This window comes from Danio rerio, chromosome 20, assembly GCF_052040795.2.
Source record: "Danio rerio strain M-AB ecotype USA chromosome 20, GRCz13ab, whole genome shotgun sequence".
In the NCBI taxonomy this organism is placed as follows: Eukaryota; Metazoa; Chordata; class Actinopteri; order Cypriniformes; family Danionidae; genus Danio; species Danio rerio.
The window spans coordinates 34,766,168-34,784,538 of NC_141040.1; the positions used below are offsets into that span (position 1 = coordinate 34,766,168).

Consider the following 18,371-nt stretch of genomic DNA (forward strand, 5'->3'; position numbering starts at 1 on the left):
CTTCTTCCTTTTCAGTGCTGCTTTCAGTGTTGCATCTTTCTTTCCAGCATAAACCCAAATTATGCAATTTAGCAGGCAAACCACAATCAATTAAACAAATATTTTGCAATGTTCTCAAGCTAATGCACCCACAAACACACACACACAAACACACACACACACTCATGCATTTTATATAGTCGTACAGACACGCAATTTATAGTATATACTCGCAAGGACAAATAAACCCTGCTCATAAAACTGTGGGGACAGAGCACAATAAAATCTTTCCCTTGGCCTTTTAGAAAGCGCCTACATTTAAAAGCTTAATTTAATTCGTTGTTCTGTATTCTGCCAATTTGGAAGCCTCTTGCTTGGAAAACAATTAAAATGTCTGGTAATTTAATGAATGTAAATGTGAGAGTTGTTTAGATTACATTAACTTGGCTCGGAAGGCAATCAAATTATTATTATTATTATTATTATTATTATTATTATTATTATTATTACCTTTCATTACTGTTTTATTTTCATTTCCCTTTGTTTTATTGTGTAAACCTAAATTTGAGTAAAATATGCAAAAAAACAAACTATGGGGCTATCCAAAATCTATCTCTGCAGGTGGGTTTGTTCACTGCAAAAAAATGCTTTTCTTACTTGGAGTTTTTGTTTTGTTTCTGGTCCAAATACCTAAAGATTTTAAAATCGAGAAGCATTTTCTAGACATGCAAAAAATGTTGTCTTGTTTTCAGAAATAATAGGTCAAAAATAAGTACTGTTTTTTTGTAAAACAAGCTAAATATACTGCCAATGGTTTAAGCGAAATAATATTATTTCAATGTGAAAACCAGATTATTTAGTGTGATAAAGTGTGTTGTTGTTGTGGCAAGAAAAAGACAGGATCAGCGATATAAGATATGAAACAAGTTTTTTTTGGCTCAAGATAAGTAACATTGAGGCCCACGTCAGACACGCATGACTGCAGACTCTTTTTCTCCCGTCTGGTCCTTTCTGTCCCCTTAATCAGGTGTTATTAATTGTTTCTGATTGGACCAATGATCAGCCCGCTGGTGTCTCAACCCGCTCTCCCCCCCTTTCTTGGGTGTTCGACTGTGCTCTCCCCACCACATTTAGCTTACTCATTGGCAGATTATTTTTCTTATTTTTGCCATATTATTTCTGACCAAAACAAGACAATTTTTTTGTCTGTCTTGAAAATGCTTCCTGATTTACTAATTTTTAGATATTTGTGCTATAAACAAGGCATAAAATGAGAAAATAATCTTTTGTAGTGTTCATATTCTACCCAGATTTTTAGAGTTAACTTATCCATATATATATATATATATATATATATATATATATATATATATATATATATATATATATATATATATATATATATCACAAATAAAAAAGTCAAATTGTGAATGCTAAACATTTGCTTGTGTTTAAAGTGAGGGTTCAGAGCGTGTGAAGGTGTTGAACCAGTGGAGTAAACTATGCCTGCTTTTCCTATTTTTGTCTTAATGATCATGTGCACAGATTCATGACATGTCTTATTTCAGAACTGAGCTCAGGTTTCCTCTTTGACCTGCCGTGTCAACAGCCGTAAGCATGTCAGATGTTTACTGTGTTCCAGGAACGAGCAAAAGAATACTAGTATTGACATTTTAACTCCAAAGCTGAAACCTGCTGCTGATTGGCTGTAAGAATGGACAAAAAGAAAAAAACAGAAACATAACTCCATAATATTTTGTGGGAGTGAGCATGTTGGTTAATTATAATTCTACTCTTAAAGTATTAGGATAATAATAAGCTCTGTGCTCAAGAGGGCGATAGAGTCACTTTCATGTCATTAAATAGAGTTTTTACACCACACTTCTCAAATTGCTCAAAAGTGATTTCGAATTTTGAATGTTTTAGATTTCTTTTATATGGAGGACGAAACCTGTAAAAACAATAAATAAAATAATTAATACACAAGTATATAAATAAATGAGTAAATAAAATGCATAAATTCTTGCATAAATAAAATATTAAATAAATAAATTCATTTTTCATTCATTTTCTTTTCGGCCTAGTTCCTTTATTAATCAGGGTTCGCCACAGCAGAATAAACCACCAACTTATCCTGCATATGTTTTACGCAGCGGATGCCCTTCCAGCTGCAACCCATCACTGGGAAACGTCCACACACACTTATTAACACCCATACACCACGGACAATTTAGCTTACCCAATTCACCTGTACCACATATTTTTTTGGAGCACCCCGAGGAAACCCACGCGAACACAGGGAGAACATGCATACTCCACACAGAAATGGCAACAGACTTAGCCGGGGCTCAAACCAGCCAACTTCTTACAGTGAGGCAATTGTGCTACCCACTTCGCCACCATGCTGCCGTAAAAAAATAAATATGTGAATAAATAAATAAATGAACATAAAAAAAATCCACAAATTTCTGCATAATAAATATTTAAATAACTTATAGTGCAGGCAGGGAAAGAGTTAAATAAGTAACACGAAACAAGAAAATGCTAAACTGAAAGTTTTTTTCCCTCCTTTCAAATGTTTTTATTAAAAAAAGCCTTCAGTTTAGCATTTTCTTATTCCCATTGTGCAATTTATTTAACTATTTTCATACCTGCACTATTATTTATTTATGCATTTATTTATGCAGGAACTTGTGGATTTTGATATATATTTATTTATTTGCATATTTATTTATTATCATATTTATATATTTACGTTGTTTTATTTTATTTGCAGGTTTTGTCCTCCATACTATTATACATTAATGCTGGATGTTAAAAAATTGTAAAAAAAAAAAAAAAAAAAAAAAGATAAATTATAAAAACTATATTTTGTTCTGAAGGCTTATTGGATACTAAAAACTGAAATAATAAAAAATTCAGAATTCATTCACAGGACTGAAGTGGACATTTAAAATATCTTTACAAAAACAGTTACTTAAACTCTACTTCTATTTTAAGATATTACCAGTTCACTATATTTTTGATCAAATAAATGCAGCTATGGTTATGAGCATAGAAACATCCTATGATTTCATCACATTTTTCAACAAAAATATTTAGTAAATCTATTCTTATAAATATTATATGCTCTTATTTATTTTCTCCATGTGTATACCTGGACATAATGTGTTAAGGCTATTGTTGGCTCTTTGATGTAACGCTTTGTTCCTCTTTTGTCGCTTTGCATAAATGCATCTGCTGAATGAACAAATGCAAATGTAGTTTTATTAGATACAGAAGCTCCTCGTCAATCTATGTGTGTATATTTCAGATTGGTGTTTAATGTTTTTATCTCAGCAGTCGGGCTCTTGGCCCTAGTGAATTATTAACCGTGGCGAGGGCATAGATGGCTGTTGATTGCAGTGCTGAGGATAAAGGTTGGATAGACTCACTGTGTGTTTTATGTGAGGAGTTGTTTGTTATTACATCTGGCTGTGTGGATGCATGGAGGTTTTTTCTAGGACAATTGGTCCACTGTGTGTCGGGTGGCTGTGGGGGTGAAAGTTTTATCATTAATTACATGCACTGTATGTTTACGACCTCGATTTGTTTGCCATTTCCAATGTGAAAGTCAAACAACCTGATTGATCTTACAGTGGAGCCGTGTTTGAAGTTGGACTGCCACTGGTCAGTCCATTTGGGATTTTGACTGCGGTTAGACTGATAAATTTACACAAACCACAGAGCTGCGTGGTTTAAGTGCTTACATATGCGCATCCTATCAGAGTGCTTTTAGAAAATACGGAAGACAACTAACACAAAATAATATGGTATTACTACATTTTTTAGAGGTGTGCCATGCTAATTCTATGGTATTTTTAAGTACTTGGAGACTCTCAACCCCTCATTTTCTCTGGCTGCGTGTTTGCCTCCAAAAAACACCTCTTTTGCTTTCATTCCAAGTTTTCCTGCACACATTTCTGCTGTTGTTTGTGTGCAGTGATCTGGATATTCTGGTCTGGGCAGGTCTAGCAGGCTGATCCACTGATCTTTGATACTGTGTATGGGTCAGAGCGAGTGGATGTGTTGGTCAGGAAGACTTTAACATGTAAGACAAGCCAACAATGACCCTGGATCATGCTTATTTGGCTAGGTTTTGTTTGTATTTATTTTTATTTTTAACTTTTTTTTATTGTAAGGAAGCTAAAATATAATGATCTTCTTGGTTATCCAAATATATTAAGAAAATATAAAAAGTGTAATAAAATGAAGAAAACTACTGATGACTTTTTTATTCTTTGTTTATTGGTTTTAATGAACATACAAAAAAAAAACAAAAAAATCTTAATAAACGATTAGAGTTCTGCTGCGATTGGAAGTCACACTTATTATAAAAATAAAATGACTTTTTTGTTTAGCAAATGACAAAAAGATGCCAGCCAGACATGTTTATATAATTTTTAGACAACAGAATATCAATGTTTTAACTTTGAAAGAGTTCAGAAATCTAGAATGGGATAACCCAGATTTTCAGTCACAACTAATGAAAAAAAATCAGACTATCTTTCATTTTCATGTGGAAAAAATCCTCCAATTAAAATTTTTAGTTTAAACTTTTTTATATATAACATTTCAGACCTTTATATAATAAAATAAATATAAAACTTTTTACTCGAACCAATATCTAATAAATCTAATGTCTAATAGTAAAAATTAAAGAACCTGATAATTTTCTGTGTATCTATTTAAAACAGAGATATATGCTAAGAATTCATAAGAATTCATTAAAAATGTTCAAATATTATTAACCGTGAAAGCATTTTACAAAATTTGCACATTATGTTAAACATTTTGAAACCATATATGAGCAATTCTATGCAAATGTCTTTGGACTTTTTACTTTTTACCAAAAAAGCGAAACCCTTTTTATTTTTTTTTATTTTTTGTGTGTGTAGGCTCATATTTTAGTTCTGTAAAAATAGTCAAAAATGCATCTGTTAATGTTTAAAAACTGTTATATTTGATTTACCAAAGTGACAAAAGTGACAATTTCCCATTGGCCCCATCCATAACAGAGAGATGTCACATCCATAACCAAGCTTTAACTCATAAATGCAAAAATGTCAAATAAAATTAAATAATTTTGTTCAACAGTGAGCCAACTCTTACCCTTTTGATTAACATTGTTTCTTTTGGTTTGTGCAGTTTAATTGACAGAATTTCTACAAAGTATGTTGAATACTGTAAACTCACAGGCTTTGTTGGTTGCATCCATAGCACATGTATATGTTCCTCATTTAAAATATAAAACATTTTTTTCTAAATGTCATCCCACAACTCTGTGGTGAGTAGTTTTGGAAAATATAAACACGTTTCAATATAATGATAATGTAAACTTTCTATGTGAATTTATGTTTTGAGTTTTTACTGCAAATGTCACATGCATAACGATGGAATTGCTCATATATTTCACAATACGTATTTTTGCTCTTTTTTTACTGGTAAGATTTTTTATTTGATTTTTTGGTATCCCTGGTTTAAAGCTCTTTGCTTAGAGGATAGTAGGAGCGGGAGGGAAACCCAGAGGAGGAAGAGGAGTGGAGAGTGCAGTGGCTGGAGCTTCAGCGGTTGCCGTGCGACTGAAGGGGAGGAGCAGAGATCAGAGGCAGAGATCACAGAGCAGCAAGGGAGTGTTCGGGGGCTGGTTTAAGGTCACATTTCACCAGCACTCCAGTTGTTTGTAATCCTAAACTTTCAATCCCACACTCAGTGTATGTAGGTGCTCTCTATGGACTACTGTCAGCCCTGCTCTGACACTGCGTGGGCCGTTGTGATTGTTTGTTCGTGTATATGTGGTGAATTGTCAGGTGAGTGATACTGGAGAGAGTCAGGAAGAGGATCTTGTGCTGACTGTCCTTAGCGCCAGGGAGATAACATGGTGACCATCCACAACAGCACCTGATCCGGTTACTGCTGATGAAAAAAGAAAAGGACGTCTGAGTTTATCTATCATCTCTTTTGAAACACATGTTGGTGATGGATTAAATCCAGGAAAAAACCTTTGGATGCAGTGTCACATGGAAGTAGTAAGCCTTGATTTGGAATGAGGTTTTATGTCTGATGGATCTTGAGATTTAAACAGCGTTGAGCCAAAAACGACTTTGAACTACACTGTGTCTCCGGCATTCTCAGAAACATTAACAACTGGTCTTAAAGTCACATTGGAGTGGCTTTAAAACTGCACCGTATCTCCAAAACTTTTCAGGTGAATGGCAATCCAAGATTAGCCTTATAATTATGTTGAGTGGCTGTTAAATTGCACCGTGTCTCCTTGGTTGATGTCAAGCCTCAAAAACCATACAAATTGGTTTTATGGACACACTGGACTGGCATTTAATCTGCATTCAGTATCCTACGTGGATGCCAAGCCTCAAAAAAAGCTTCAAAATTGGTCTTAGCCACATTTGGAGTAATATTGCAGTGCACTGTTTATCTTTAGTGGACGACAAGCCTCAAAAATCCTTCGGAATTGGTCTTATAGTCACATTGAAGTGGCCTTAGAAGTGCGCTGTGTATCCTTGGTGGACATCAAATCTCAAAAAACCTTCAAAATTGGTTTTATGGTCACCCTGGAGAGGCATTTAATCTGCATTCTGTATCCTAGGTGGATGTCAAGCCTCAGAAAAACCTTCAAAATTGGTCTTATGGTCACATTGGAGTGGCTTTTAAACTGCATTCTGTATCCTTGGTGGACATCAAGCCTCAAGAAAACTTAAAAACTGGTCTTATAATCACCTCAGAAGAGCTTTTAAACTGCACTGTGTATCCATGTTGAAAGGCAAGCCTAAAAAAACTTAAAAAGTGGTCCTCTAATCACATTGGTGTGGCTTTTAAACTGAACCGTGTCTCCTTGGTGGAAGTAAAGCCTTTAGTCGGGGAAAGACCGGAGATTTTCCAGCCTGCTGCATGGGTTAATTACTACTTGTGGGTTGGGATTTCCAGGACTCACAGTGAACATTTTTTTTTCTATCTAGTAAGGCACAAAAGATTGCACAGACACCTGTGGATGTGGACTAGTCATTTTTGGGGGGAGATTGTCAGATTTTATGGATTTAAAACCCAATTAATGAATGATCCGGAAAGCGTCGTAATTATGACTTGTGAGGTCTCACACTTTTAAGTGACCTGAAATTCATCTGCTGACTTTGAAGAGGGTATGATGAGGGACAAGCGTTCTGGGTCTTTTAGGAGGGACAAGACAGAGAAGCCTGCGCCGATCTCTCGGGCTCTCAGCTGGCTGAGCGTGTCCTCTCTGTCACAGCAGACACGCAAACTGTTCCGCAGCCAGAACAGCCTTCACAACCACTCACACACTCCAGAGGGAGGAGATGATGAAGATGACAACTGGGTTTATGAGCCCCAGCACTACATAGGTGAGGAGATGGTGGGTGTGGTGGATGTGTGAGTGTGTTGTGAGAGACCCTGAGGATATGCGAGTGTCTTGAATGAAATGGTAATTAAGTGTAATATGGTATGGTTTTTTATGTTTTTTTATAGTCTTTATGTTCCACAAGGCTACATTTATTTGATTAAAGACTAGAAATAGTAACACTGTTAAATATTATCTCAATTAAAAAAACAAATTGTTTCTATCATAATAATGATGATAATAAAAATATTAATAATAATAATAATAATCATAATACCTTTTATTTATAGGCACCTTTAAAAACACTCAAGGACATCTTACAATATGTCACAAGCACATCATAAAAATACAAACGAAAAAATAGTAGACAGGATACAGTATCATTAAAAGTAATCCTGAACAGAAAAATTTGTACCTAAAAAAATTGGAAATAGAGTCCCCCTGATGAATGTGCAATGGTAGGGACTTCCATAACTTTGGTGCAGTGCAACTAAAAGCCCTGCCACCAAATGACTTTACAATAAAGACATTCTATGGGAATATATATTTTAAAATATACTTTATTCATTTGATGCAAAGCTGAATTGTTAACATCATTAATCAAGTAATGTATTCATAATTTATTTGTATTGAACTTACTACAGCAAGCATTAGTTTATTTTTGTTTTATTTAACATAGACATATATTGCGTTTTAAATTTTTAGAACAGTAACTCCACTCTTCTCATAAATACTGTATTAATTGGATCCGAACTCATTTATTTTAGTCTAAATGTGACATTATGAATGTCATTATTGTTTTGATCAATACGGTATATGCAGAAGTATGCAGAAGGACTTTTAATTTAGCCGTAACCTGGTTCATGTGCTTCCGGTGAACTGTTTGCAATTAAGGTCCGTTTTCTTTAAAAACCAACGATCTCCACTGCCTGATTGATAAACAATATAAAGTGGGTGTCAGATTTTACAAGAATCACTGCATTAAATTACATTTTCCCATTTATTTTACTTCAGTATTTTCAATGAAGTCTCTGCGCTTGCCTGCTGATCCTGACGAGTGATGCATGTAAATCTCGGTTTATACTTCAAAAACTTTTCTCACATAAAAAGTTTGAAGGGCATTGTAGAATGTTTCTGTTTCTTTTATGAAATTATTCTGTTTCAGACAAATGCTGTTCATTTGAATTTATTAATAATATAACATCTACACTGTTTTCAGCACTGATAATAGTAATGAAATTAGTATATTAGATTGTTTTTCTGAATGATTATGTGACACTAAAGAAAATGACAGTTAAATATTCGACTTTGCATCACTGAAATAAATTGCAGTTTATAATATATTCAAACACAAAACAGTATTTTCAGTTCTCATAAGCTGACATCTTTTAAAAACAGGAAAACTTCTTAACCATCTATAAAATGTTATATATTTTACTTTATGTAGGGCTGCACAATATATCGTTTTAGCATCAACATCGCAATGTGTATGTCTGCAATAGTCACATCGCAAGATATCTAATGTTAAGTTGGGATTAAACTTTATAATTTGCATGTGTTTTAAAGGCATTTTAAAAAAGTGTAAAGCGTTCGGGCACAATAACGTAAAACATAGCTAACTTCATTAAAGAAAAATGTGCTGATTTATTAAAACAATGAAGACTATACGGTGTTATTTAACATTACTAAATTCCTGTATTTGAATACTGTTTGATTCGCCGAAAAACCCTTAAGAACGGTTTATTTACTCTTTTCTTTGCCCTATTTGAATTATTTTTTGCAATTTTGTTTTTATACATGATAACACCCTTACAAAATCAACCCAACCAATCTAAATGAAAGATTTCTTTCCAAATAAGGCTATTCATACCATCTGATGAAATTATTTTCATATCGCAGCAAAACAAAACATTGCAATATCAGATTTTTCTAATATCGTGCAGCTCTAAAATATACACATGCAAAATTTACAAAAGTTACTGTCCCTTTTGAAATGTGCTAAATGTTATATACTTAAATGTCTAATTCAGATATTTTCCTACTGCTCTGTACAGTAAACCACTGATCCAGTTGCTCCATGTCTGGTTTAACAGCTAGTGGATTCCTCTATTGTCTGTGTATTGTCTTTATTGTTGCTCCTGCAGGAAGTGAGAAAGTGAATTGTTTACGAGGAGGCAGAAATTAGGTCACAGTCTTTTTTATTGCAGTTGTGTCTTTGTTTTAATCGTTAACACGTCTTCCTCATGGACAGATTAAGTGAGGGCTGTAGAGGTGGACCAGAGGCCTGTAAAATAGGAAGAGAGTGTTAGAAAGCAGCTAAAGCAGCTTAAAGATGAGTCTGCGTAAATGGGTGATGTCACTGACTGGTGGTGATGTGTGTGTGTGGGTGTGCATGGGTGTGTGTGTGTGAACTCAAGAGGAAAGATGCCCTCTTTGTGCCTACTGAAGTCAGTCTTTCCGGACACTGCTGTTCCGCTTTAATACTGAATCTCTGAATAATGTTTGTTTTGTTTTGTTGATGTACTGAATTAGTGTTTATTTTTACCTGCCAAATAAAGTCATCTCTACATTAAAGTTGAGTTGAGGTAAGCAAAATTACTTGATGAATTCAAGTGTATTAGCTAAGAATATAACTTTATATATGTGTGTGTTTACCCTCTAATATGTGATGTGCACTACAATGAGCAGGTCAATAAATGCTTTCTTAATATATATATATATATATATATATATATATATATATATATATATTGTTTTAGGGGGTTTTCACCTTTATTATGATAGGACAGTGCAGATTTCAGGCAGAAAAGCTTTGGGAGCAAAAAGAGAGGAAGGATCGGCAAAGGACTTTGAGCCAGAAATCAAACTCGGGTCGCTGTGAGCATGTTAGTGTGCAGTACCAGTGTGTTATAAAGGCTTTTCAATAGAGTTAAAGCATTCAGGCACAATCACGTGCATTATTTGTAACTTTAGGGAAGAATACATTTACCGAATTATTAATGCAGTGAAGACTATACAGTGTTAATAATTCAGGGGGGCTAATGATTCTGGCTTCAACTGTATGAGAAAATAGTTTTTTTTTTAAAAATATATGTATAAATATATGTAAAGTAGTGATCATATAAATAACAATAGGTCATTTTTAGAACTGAAAATATTTATTATTATGTTTTCAAAAATATAACAAAAAAATCTACATTATCCATGTACTGTGTTTAATTAATTGATTTATTAATTTAATTATTTTTTACATTTGTTTTCTGTTTTCTTCTAACAGTTACACACAAATCTATGTAATTCTGTATCAAAAGGTTAAAATATAAAGTCTTTGCACATACAAATGTTTATCAAGGAAATCTTTCAGGTTTTAAATTGTCTAGGGTGAGGCAGAAACTGATGGCTTTAACAGATAGAAAGACCCACATCATTCTCAATTATGCATATCTCTTTGTGTTGGTCTGAATGTCCAGTGGCACTTAGTTTGCTTTGTAAATCAAATGAAAAATCAAGCCACTCCTGCGTGAAAGCAGAAACTCCACCCTGTGTGTGTGTGTGTGTGTACATGTGTGTGTGTGTGTGTGTGTGTGTGTGTGTGTGTGTGTGTGTGTGTGTGTGTGTGTGTGTGTGTGTGTGTGTGTGTGTGTGTGTGTGTGTGTGTGTGTGTGTGTGTGTGTGTGTGTGTGTGTGTGTGTGTACGTGTACGTGTACATATATGTGTGTGTGTGTGTGTGTGTGCGTGTGTATGTGTGTGTGTGTGTACGTGTGTACATGTGTGCGTTTGTGTGTGTGTGTGTGTGCGTGTGTGTTTGTGTGTGTAACTCTAAGCTGCAACTAATGGAATATTCAATGAGGGTAGAGTAAAGTTACTGTAGGGTTAAACCTTGCGTTTCCTCAGCTGTCACTGCTGACTCTGTTTCGCTCTATTTAGCTTGACTTCTGACAATCAGATGTTTTGGTGAACAGATTTGCCTATTCATTTCTGCTCCAGCATGACCATAATGATGCTTTTTCGGTGGCAAAGTGGATTTACATAACTTGTAACCCGTGCAAATGCCTGGCACATTTTTATACTGGTGCGCATTGGTAAAAAAGTTCTAAATTGTTTTGTGTGTAGTCATGAATCTGATTTTATCTATCAAATGACACTCATCTTTTAACAACTGAGCAATTGGCTTAACAGGTCACGCAGTCTACTCTATTACACAGTATTTTAGTATTAAAATTGCTATTATTATTTTTTAAACATTTAAAGTTTATGCAAGACTGCATAAAATATTTTCTTTTATTTAGTAGACGTGTACATATATTTATTTTATGTGGAGATAAAACAGGGTGTCCGTGTAGTCTTAAAGTATTTAAAAGAGAAATTTAAGGCGGTAAAGTCTAGATCAGATACACAGCCGGCTGGAAGTGTGATATGAACATTAATATATAGCAGCATTTTTTAATGACACTGTATAACAATAATTAATATTTTTACAGTAATGTGGTGGTTGGGTTTACGGTTGGGATAGGTTTAGGCTTTAAAAATACAATTTATTGGGTAATTTAATAGATAACGTTAATAAAATACAATAAATGGGAAATTGAATAAATAATATATATATAATTCTTGTTAACTTCCGGCTGCAACCATATCCGATCTAGCAACAACCAAGGGCCTTAAAAAGCATTCAAAAGTCTTAAATGCTATTTTGCAAGGTATTAAATTTTATATAATTTTTTTTTATGCAATGTATTAGGGGTGTCACGTTTTCGATTTTTAATCGAAATCGTTCGAAATTTATGCTCAATTTCGATTATCGAATCAAAAAATAAAATCGTCATTGCTGCCACGCCCCCATGTCACGTCAGCTTGGCTTGCCAAGCGGGAAAAAAACAGGCTTGTTGAAGTGCTTGTTGAACGGCAGAAGCAGGAGAACCGTCGACAGAACTTAAACCCTCTCCTCTTTCAATGAAGTCACCGGTGTGTAAGCATTTTGGATTTCCAGTGACTAATGTTGACAACGTTCGTGTTGTCAACAAAAAAACACAGTTTTGCAAGCTCTGCTATGTACGTATTACGACAACACCGGCATCGCAATCCTCCGCCCGCCCCCGTTGCAAATCCGCTCGCGAAAAGTACACACTCAGGCCGTTTACACTGTCTTTGTTTTCAAATGGCATTTTAGAATGACAACGATTTGACATCCACAGTGGCGTGTAGCATTTCTGAGCAGCCCTCCTTCCTCTCTACCTCTGAAAATGCACATCACGTGACCACACAGACACAGCCATGCGCTCGAGACAGCAGGTCCAAGCAGTCAGAGGACTGCTTCAATCTTTCACTCACTTGTACTTAGTCATTTAAGCGAACACCTCAGATACTGTTGGCTGGTTCCTGTTGTTTGTGCGTCTTTTTTACCGGCGCCATTATAACGACACAGATCACTGCCTATTCACGAGTCCCGCAGAAAAAGTGACTGACAGGTGCACCTCACTTCACCTAAGATGTATTCGTTCTTTTTGTTTATTTTGTAGATAACTGACCAACAAAAATACGTTAAAATAAAGATAAAAATTATACCAAATGAAATTTGGTACAAAAGAGCATTTTTTTCAACAAAATTAGGCTATATGAAGTGGTCAAAAATTGTTTCAATGTTTTCAGTTGCAATTTGTTTTTGTTTTTTTATCTTTTTTTTCAGTCTTATCAGTTTACATCCCGAAGTTATTCAAAATTTCATTTGTTAAGTCGTTCTTTTTAAAAGATTGTTGTGGTTGTTGTAGCTACTAAATCATATCAACAGGGAATGATGAACCGATTCAGATGTGCATTCGAACTGAAGTGCTATAGAAAACGTGCAATAGGCTACCATAAAAGACACAAATTCTACACAGTTTTGCAACCTTAAAGGCCTCCACAGACTATTGTTGCACAAATGTGTGAGCATTTTAGTGACTTTTCCACATGCAACATTATGTATTGTAGATAAACCATTAATGGCGATACTACCATTTGCAAACTACAGTGGCACCCGCCGATATTTTGGAGCCATGGTATTGCGATACTACTATAGTACCGGTAAACCCTAATATGAATAATGTTTAGTTTTTGATTAATTCCTTACATTAATATTTAGTAAATATACTGTAAGTTTAAAACTCACCATTTCTGGTTGAAAAGTGGTTATAAGGTCTAAAATGTATGTAAAAAGTCTTAAAAAAGGTCTTAAAAGGTATTGAATTTCACTCTCTGATTCCTGTATATAATCTGTAAAAATAAAAATAGTTGGAAAGAATCTATTTATTCATTAATTATTCGTTTTTGTCACTGTAAAGAAAGAAAAAATAAAATCAGGAAGACCAGTGTGTCCAAAGTTAAACGTTTAGTACAATACCAATTCATAGAAATGACATTATATGAGGCTCCAGTATTTAATAAAAAACTTTTAATACCATATAAAGTCATTTTGATTCTTTTTTTACCTAATACCTAATCCACAAGTTAAATGAAAGTTTATTATTGCACACAATGATTAGTGTCTCTACATTAGACACTTTTTGTATCTTATAAATACATTTTAAGACATGTTTCTTCATTTACTAACAGTCTTCTTTAATTCTCTCTCAGTGTTATACCTGTACATCTTACATGTATTCTCATGCGCATATCCATTCAGACACGCATGCTGAGGCACAGCAGGAAAACCAGCTCTTTTCCAAAGCAGGAAACAATGCAGGAAGTATCTCCAAAAAGCCCCTAAATGTCAGGTCTCCTGATGTTAACAAGAGTACAAGCTTCTAAATTTAAAACGTACATTTATTCTTTTGGCACCTACACGATACATGCAAGCCTAATTAAACTGGCGGAACTGCTGCTCCTGCGCTCTTTTTTTTAAACGCATCCTATAATTTTGGGCTGTCAGGCCCTTGTAGTAGACCCATAATTTAGGGGTTCGGGTTGCCCGGCGACAGGATGTTTTTGTCCATTACTATGGCAGTGAATTGACTGATTGTGTGGCTGCCCTTATTCTTCACAGGACAGACTTGTATGTCTGATGGAGACAACTGCTTTGGGACGAAATTTTTGTCTTTGGCTGATTGAGGATTAATTGACGATGGGATGAGTTTGTTGGAATTGTTTGGCTCCTGTGGGTTTGGTTCGTTTTAGTTGTTCATTTTAAAGTAATTCCATGTACTTGAGTCTGTGTCCACTCTCCTTCAACTTATACTCCTCAAAAACACTGCACGTTTAACGTTTGCACATTTAAAATTTGCGCATATTCATTGCACTACATTGCACTGATTTACTTATTTGAACTGTACATATCTATTGTACATGGTCATTTGTAATTATGTTTATCTGTCTGCACACCTCTGATTATTAATAGCAACCTGTACATATATTCATTTATTGTAAACCTCTTTACATAGCTAATACAACCTGTGTATAATGTTCATAGTACATCCATCTGTAAATATCACCATAGTTTTTCTATAACTGCACTTTATAACTTATACCTGTATCCTGCACTTGCTGCTATTGCACTGCTGGTTAGACCTAAACTGCATTTTGTTGCATTGTGCTTGTACATGTGTAATGACAATAAAGTTGAATCTAAACTAATCTAATCTATTTACTTAAGAGTCTCAAATAGGGGTGTAATGGTTTACAAAAGGGCGGCATGGTGGCTCAGTGGTTAGCACTGTCGCCTCACAGCAAGAAGGTCACTGGTTCGAGTCCCGGCTGAGCATTTCTGTGTGGAGTTTGCATGTTCTCCCCGTGTTCGTGTGGGTTTCATCCAGATTCTCTGGTTTCCCACAGTCCAAAGACATGCGGTGTATAGGTGAATTGGATGAACTAGTTCACAGTTTGGTTCAATACGACGCAATAGTTTCAATGCAAGATGCGTATTAAACTGTGCGCAAAACTGCAATATAGCATAAAACATTTGCGAATAATACCTCAAATAAAACAAAAACTTCCTGATAAACTTGCACCAGGCATCAAACAACAAAAAATGTAATTTGCTATAGTAGGAGAAGCCACTGTGGGACTTTTTTCTTATATAAGAAATTAGTTGTGCCTCTGAAGACATTGACGAAATGCAATGAACATAAAATAATTTATAATTATTTAAAATAATAATAAAATAAAATTAATGCATCGTGACGTTTCCATTAGGCACTTTTATGAATTTTTTAAACATAGTCTTGTAACTGTTCTGTGCGATTTTGATACAGCAAAAACAAAGACATTTCATTAATTTTAAGAGGTTTTTTTATATATATATAAATTATACTTTAAGCAACGATGGAGCTATACTTGGCCCATCTTCTGGGATGTCTTCTTTGCAGCATATTAAACAACAATAGCTTCTTATGAAAAAAAAAATAGTTTTAAACAAATGCAAAGAAATAAAGAAAATGCATATGGAGCGCAGTGTGCTTTTATGCTTTCCGCTTTTTTTCTTCCACTTAAATATGGGCATTTGAGCAAATGGTCTGTGTAGAAATTTGATCTGAAACTTCACAAATACATTCTGGGGACACCTGAGATTTATATTACAGCTTGTAAAAGAGGCAAGCCTTCAGTAAACAAAAAGTTATTCAAAAGTCTTTTGAATGATTTGTTAAAAGACTCCTAGGATTCATTTGGTGCTTCACACTTTTCTAGTCATTATAGTGCGGTATGTTATCGTTTTATTTTATGAGTAACGCTTATAGTGCAACTTTAATGTTATTGCTTCATTATATAAAATGTTCATTTGTCTAATTTTTGTTAAAAATAGCATATGTAAATGATCATACATATCATATAGTGTTTTAATAATTATACATTTGTTATTATTACTATTATTATTGTTACTAATTTGGTGTATAAACTGTATTTGGTTATCATTGTGTACCAGTGACTGTGTATCATTATTTCATTATCGAAATAGTATCTGATGATATCAACACCGAAATATTTATACAATATTAACACTATATTCATATTATACAGTATTAACAACATTGACAACTTCATAAAAAAAAATGCATTTATATCTAACTGTTTTTTTTTTTCTGTCACTTTTTATGTGGTGTTTCTGACAATTTTCTCTTTGTAATACTCAGGTAAGTGAACCTCCATTTCTTATAATATTAACCCATAAAGTAATTATTAGTGACAACTACTCCTAAAGAGAGGAAAAACTACCCTCAGTGATGCCATACCACTAGGTGTCAGTATTAAAACATTTACCCCTTTGACTTTTAAAAAGCCTTCTATCCAAAGCAATTTGTAGTTCATTTAAATGGATAGTTCACCCAAATTGTGAAAATGTCCAACATTTACTCATCCTTCACTTGTTCTAAACTTGTTTAATTTTCTTTCCTACTGTTAAACCCAAAGGAATATATACTGAAGAAGAATGTTGGAAAATGCGGCCAATTGACTTCTATAGTATTTGTTTGTTGCTATGGATGTAAATGGGTGCTTTTTCCCCAACATTCTTCAGAATATCTTGTTTCATGTTGAACAAATAAAATAAATTCATTAGCGTTTAGAACTTAAGTGTTAAATGTGAAAATGTCCTTTTTTGGATGAAGTATACCTTTAAGATTTAAATTTACTACAAAATGATCTTATTTCTTTTGTTGGAATTATTGTATTACTTGCAATAGTTAATTATAATGGTGAATTATTTGAAATATGGAGGAAAACGAATAACCTAGATTTCCATGTTGAACTATAACCTAAATTGAAATCATTTTATCATAAATTTGTGTATTTAAAAAAGTATGTTCTTGGTTGTATGTGAAAAAAGTATGTTTTTGATTGATGTATATGCTGTCGATTACACTTATTTAAATGAAAATTGGAATTGGTAAAATTTCATATCAGCAGGTCATACCTACCAAAACAAACTGGAATCGGCCAAGAAAATAGCAATCAGTGCATCTTTACTAGCTAGTGTCCCTCTCTCTCTGTCAACAAACTACTTCAATGTGACATACTAAACCTCCCTTGATTCAGTATTTGAACCTGTTGCAGTGTTTAAGCTGTTAATCTTTATTAATCTTAATTTTTATTTGGCCTCAGGTGACAGACTACAGTAAAGCTAAAGCTAACCTAGTCTTTCACAATAGAGTGTATACTGTGTTACCGGCATGTACCAAAATGAACCATTAATGGAGCATGTAATTGAGAGAATAACCTGTACCAAAACAGGACATGCATGAATGCACAGAATCATTACAGTGACATCTGATGCATGTTTTTCATGCATGAAAACACACACAAACATTTATCATTCATGCCTGTAGGATACATTGGAGATGTTCGCATGTATTTGGGCTTTTAGTGAGCATTGATTTTTCCTCTTGCCAAAGATGTGGTTTATATAGCTGTCAGGGTATATCATTATTTAGCTCATTAGTAGCTTTCGGCACTACTATTTAATCCAAAGCTCAAACATATTTCACTTTTTTTAATATTGAACTCAGCCTTTTAAATTAGGCTTAATGAGTAGGCATTTGCCAAATGAAAGATTCATCCTTGTCTGCTGTCTGCACTTTTTCCAAACTGTGTCAGCATTTTTTTTTGTCTGTTCTATGTCTAGGTCATTTGACTCTTCCATTGAGAATCAATAAACCCTATAGGTTTTGGGTTTATTCTAGGCTCACCATTTCATTGTTCACTAATTTGCTTTGAGATCACCTAATGTCATTTCGCTTTGGCCTTTCTGCTCTTCTTAATGATGATAGTGATCAAACCTGAACATAATACACTACCTGACAAAAGTCTTGTGGACTATCCAAGTTTTAGAAACAACAAATAATAGCTTGAAAGCATGTAGTTGATCATTTGGTATCAGAAGTGGCTTTTATGAAAGGCAAAGGCCTCTAGATTACGCTTACTTTATCAAAATAATAGGATTATGCCTTGATTTTTAATTAGGACAGTAAGGTCTAACTTTGTTTTGGCAAAAGTGTTGTCACTTAACATAAATAA

The 18,371-nt window shown here is 34.2% G+C and overlaps 1 protein-coding gene across 7 annotated transcripts in view; it reads left to right on the top strand.

Annotated features, from left to right (window-relative positions):
- Positions 1-18,371, top strand: part of nhsl1b (NHS-like 1b) — a 165,736-nt gene that overhangs the window by 66,446 nt on the left and 80,919 nt on the right. For 2 of the 7 annotated variants that reach the window (XM_087298327.1, XM_087298331.1), the window contains exon 1: positions 5,730-7,394. The exons of 3 other annotated variants lie outside the window; for them this stretch is intronic. In XM_087298327.1, coding sequence (XP_087154453.1) covers positions 7,178-7,394 — 217 coding nt within the window. In that variant the 5' untranslated portion in view covers positions 5,730-7,177. Of the gene's footprint in view, positions 1-5,729; positions 7,395-9,778; positions 9,976-18,371 lie in introns of those variants that run through there. 2 more of the 7 variants (XM_087298337.1, XM_087298336.1) reach the window with 2 other exon arrangements.